We start from the raw sequence: 4,283 nt of genomic DNA on the forward strand, positions 1-4,283 counted from the left end.
CCCCGGGATGCTCCCGGCTCCGGCCAGGGCTCAGCCCGCCGTACTCTGGCGGCCGAGCCTTGCTGTAAGCTGGACAGCAGGAGGAAAGTTTGTCGCTCCCGCTTTCTCTTTCCATCAGAGTCTGCGGTGTGAAGACTGCTGCAATTAGTGCAACAGCCTGAAGTAGAGGGCTCTAGACATCTTCCTTCTGCTCGAGCTCTCCCGGAGGACCCCACGACTATTTCAAGCTGCAGTAAAATGTACTGGGGAAATCATCTTAGGTAAGTTCGCTTGAGATGTCGGGAACCTTCTCTAGCCAGTGATTCTTTTTCCTTTTAAATGTTCACACACTCACCATTCGTTTTAGTGCTTGTGTCTTATTAGCACAAATTTATCTCTGGTTTGACGATTTTTTTTCTTTCTTTTTTAAAATTTTTTTACAGAATTCTTTTCACTGCGACACTGGTCTGGCAGGCTGTTCATTTAGAAAAAGGTTAGGGAAACTTCATGTTTTTCCCCGCCCCGTTGTGTTTTTCTTCTACACTTACAGTGTGCATTTCTTCATTACAAACTACCCTTCCCTTACATATCTGTACTTCTTGTCAAGGCCCTGAAAGAGAAGAATGGAAAGAAGATGTGAAAAGTCTCAATGCTACAGCACAAAAGCAGCAGCCCAAGAACGAAGGTTCCTTTATAAATGCGCTCAGTGATATGAATCAGAGTTATCAAAGTAGAAAGCAGCAGAGTTCCAGGTCTTTTGTACCTTTCACTGGAATTACAGAGAGTAAGTAACATTATTTTTGTAAACAATTACATAAAATTACTTTAAAAAATATAATATAGTAATGCTTTAACTGTTGTCCTAGAAGATTCCAGCCTGTTGGTTTTCTGTGACCACTCATTTCAATTATACCCATGGCCACTTAGTAAATGGTGATAAAAATTTAAGGTAGAACTGAAGATCTCTCACTTTTAAAATGTGTTAAGGAAAAACAAGGAAGAATACCAAGAATGAAGAAGAGTTTGGCACTTCGTGTTTACAAGAGCATCTGTAAAATTTTGTAACATTCTATTCATATTTTAGAATTCACGATATTTAATGACTATAAAAATGTTAATTTTATAAAAAAGGTTTGAGCTATCTGAAAGCAACAGTACTAACAGGGGGACAAAATGTATTCTGTTTCCTCCCATATATATAAAGCTTTAGATTGGTGCTCAATCCCTGGACTCTGAGAAAGGCTTAAAAGAGCATTCTCCCCACCTCAAAACCAATAACTTCCCAGTTTTTATTCAAAAATAAGCATCACTTCCCAATAAAAATGCCCCATTTAGTGTGATTGAAACCTGCATCTGTCAAAGTGAAATATTTCACTTGAACACATCCTGCTGTTACAGAATTTGCCAGGCGTTGCTCCTTCACCATGGTGTAATCCCTAGTAGCTTGTTTCTAATCCTTAACTAAACAAACTGGGCTTAGCTGAACAAACACTCCTAACAGGCATATAATTTTATTGTCTCTAAAGACAATAAAACTAGATATCCTTAAGAGACTTTGGGAACTGGAGAGACCTGAGGAAAAGGTGAGGTTCAGAGCCCCTGACATGCTTGTTAACCGCTGTAATATTGTCTTGCAGGTAAAAAACTGAACAGACGCTGCTGCCAGAACGGAGGGACTTGTATCCTGGGGACCTTCTGTGCCTGCCTAAAGCACTTCACCGGCAGATACTGCGAATATGATGAGCGACAAAGGTGAAAAAAACAAAACAGACCACAGTCGGGGGCAATGAGTGTGGTGCTCTGATGGTTATTTCTGGTAGTGGGGTCAGGGATGTACCAAGTGTCTCCCTTGTCTTTGACAGCAACTGCGGCAGCATCCCCCACGGCGTCTGGGTGCTGCAGGACTGCTGGCTGTGTCGGTGTGGCTATGGTACACTGCACTGTCTCTCAGAAATAAGGCAGAGTAACTGCGGTAAGAAATGGCAAAAAGTCAAACTTTTTATCCCCTGGGTGACAGAATTTCCTCCTGCACTGGTGAGGTACTTGGAGGATACAGTATGTGCACTAGCTGGGCTTCTACAGTAGGGTGCTTTGCTTTGGAGAATGCATTAGTGAAACAGTAAAAAAACATTGCTCTTGACTGTATAGTACATCACACAAGACACTTTCAGATATTCATAATTCTGTACAATAGGAAAATTCCCACTGGTGTAGTTGAAGATTACAGATGTTTCCTAGATAGAGAAAAAACACTAGTGTATATGTGTGTGGAGAGAGTAGAAAATGGTATTTCACTAGAGAAAAAAGTTGTGTCTACTTAATACACAGAATCCTCAATCATCATGCTTAAATGACACAAAATTAATCTGAATCTTTTTAAGATGTGTATCTCAATCTTCAGGATATTGTAGTATGAATTTTAGTCTGAACACACTCCTCACAAAAAATATGTAACCATTATCTTAATCAGTATAAAGGAGTGCCACCTAGTCTCCTCAAAAGCACTATATCATTTTAAGTCAAGTCTTGCTATGTCAGCCTGTGAAATTCCCTGAATAAATGGTTGAATATTTTTGAAAACAGTGTATCAACTAGCATAAGGATTTAAAGAACTGCTATACTGGTATTATTTTCCATGGAAAACTGACTGACCCAGACTGTTCTCAGTACTCTTGAGATTACTAATAAGGATAAAAAAATATTTTCTCTTCAGTGGCAAAATCAGTACAAAATATTCTTGCCCTTTCCACCCAGAATATCTCAATCCCATCTTGTGCTTTCCTTCATTTGAGCCAATATCACTCCTTATCAGGGTAAGAAAACAATAAACCTAAAGGGTTTCAAGATTCATTTGCACCCCAAGCAGTCTCTTGTTTCCTGACCAGATTCCTACCTGAGTAGCAGTGCCTTGAAGCTGTGACTTCTGAGTTGTAGCACCAACTCAGATGTAAATCAAAACATTAAGAAGGTGACATTCCTACCTTTGTAACCCTAAACAGAAGAAAAAAACAATCCACCAGAACCACTTTTTCCTTGAAGTCTTCTGTATTGAGCAGTTATATATGTCACACAACTTGCTCTTTAAACTTTTTTACATGATCACCTTCGAATCAGCCCTAGTGCTCCTCATTACAGGAGCAAAAAACATAATGGGCCTCCCTATGCTCTGTAAAAGCTGTCAGCGGCTTACTACTCTTAAACTTAGCTTCAGAGAGACAAAGATCTCAGCGGAGAATCCTCTGAGCAAGGACTCCGTGGCTTCCACGGATATGAGTGCATGGCTTCTCTTGCTTCGCTAAAAGCAAAGTCCCTTGTTAAAGGAAGGGTTAAAAATCGACATTCAGGCTTGAGTGCTTACCTCTTGTGAAGTTCTTCTTGCTTTTGCTTGGTATTTACTTTTGATTATGCTGAGATTAATGCCTGCAAGAGCTGATAAGTGCTATCAGTTGCTCCTCAAACGATCATTGATGGGACATCTATTTACATCTCTCCCCTGAGAATAGTCCCTTTGATTGGCTTTAACAGCTGATACCTTTAACTTAAGTACCTGTGAGATGTCAGAGGACTTTTCAAGTACGTTGAAAAAACTATGTTTTCAAATTTACATATTTACTCATTAACCATTTTATTTTCTTGATTTTATTTCTTTTAAGAGCTGACATCGGAAACAGAGGAAATTATCAGACTATATTCTAATGGTTTAAGATTACAGCAAACAGTGTTTTCAGTCACTTGCCTGCTCGCCATCCTTCTGGAGTTCTGCTAGCTATGAAACTGGACAAGGGGAAATACTCAGGGTTAGCATAACCCTCACCAAGAATCATACATTTCTTATATGAGATACAGAAGACTCTTCTACCTGCATGTTGAAGGCAGATTAAGATGTATTAGCTAATGTTAAAATACCTGGGTTATTATAAATTCAGATTATATGAAAGTGAAGTATTTATTATTATATTATTATATTAATACTGCTATCAATGTCTGATTCTAACTATTCTTTATTTTCAAAATACTGCTCTTCCAGTGGAAGCAACCCCCCCTGATATTTTATGCCTGAAGTACTGTAAATTATAGTAGAAGTTTTGTAAGTTATAGTAATTTCTTTTGTACACAGTACAACTCTTATAACAAATAAAACTGATTTCATTTCTGAAAACTTTGTTTAACTTTATTTGAACTTGAAAATCCTTATCTACCATTTGTCATTATATTTTGTCTTGTAAGAAAAACTCAGGGTAGAATGAGCAAACAGAAATTTGACGCCATAAGAGGGATTTAAGAGTAGATATCTTTCAAGCCCT

The 4,283-nt window shown here is 38.5% G+C and overlaps 1 protein-coding gene across 1 annotated transcript; it reads left to right on the forward strand.

The window, feature by feature from the left end:
* Positions 1 to 222: 222 nt before the first annotated feature.
* On the forward strand, positions 223 to 3,745 carry LOC110472741 (cryptic protein). Its single transcript, XM_021534714.2, has 6 exons — positions 223 to 260; positions 423 to 472; positions 587 to 763; positions 1,617 to 1,731; positions 1,842 to 1,951; positions 3,633 to 3,745. Exons 1-6 carry the CDS (start codon positions 238 to 240, stop codon positions 3,743 to 3,745), a joined length of 588 nt encoding a protein of 195 aa, XP_021390389.1. The 5' UTR covers positions 223 to 237.
* Positions 3,746 to 4,283: the final 538 nt, after the last annotated feature.

Source organism: Lonchura striata, chromosome Z, assembly GCF_046129695.1.
Source record: "Lonchura striata isolate bLonStr1 chromosome Z, bLonStr1.mat, whole genome shotgun sequence".
Taxonomy (NCBI): domain Eukaryota; kingdom Metazoa; phylum Chordata; class Aves; order Passeriformes; family Estrildidae; genus Lonchura; species Lonchura striata.

Bases quoted from the DNA above. Each gene is read 5' to 3' on its own strand.
- LOC110472741 (XM_021534714.2), top strand. From the start codon at position 238: ATGTACTGGGGAAATCATCTTAG. The intron at 261-422 runs GTAAGTTCGCTT...ATTTTTTTACAG, and splicing joins TACTGGGGAAATCATCTTAG to AATTCTTTTCACTGCGACAC. The intron at 1,952-3,632 runs GTAAGAAATGGC...ATTTCTTTTAAG, and splicing joins AATAAGGCAGAGTAACTGCG to AGCTGACATCGGAAACAGAG.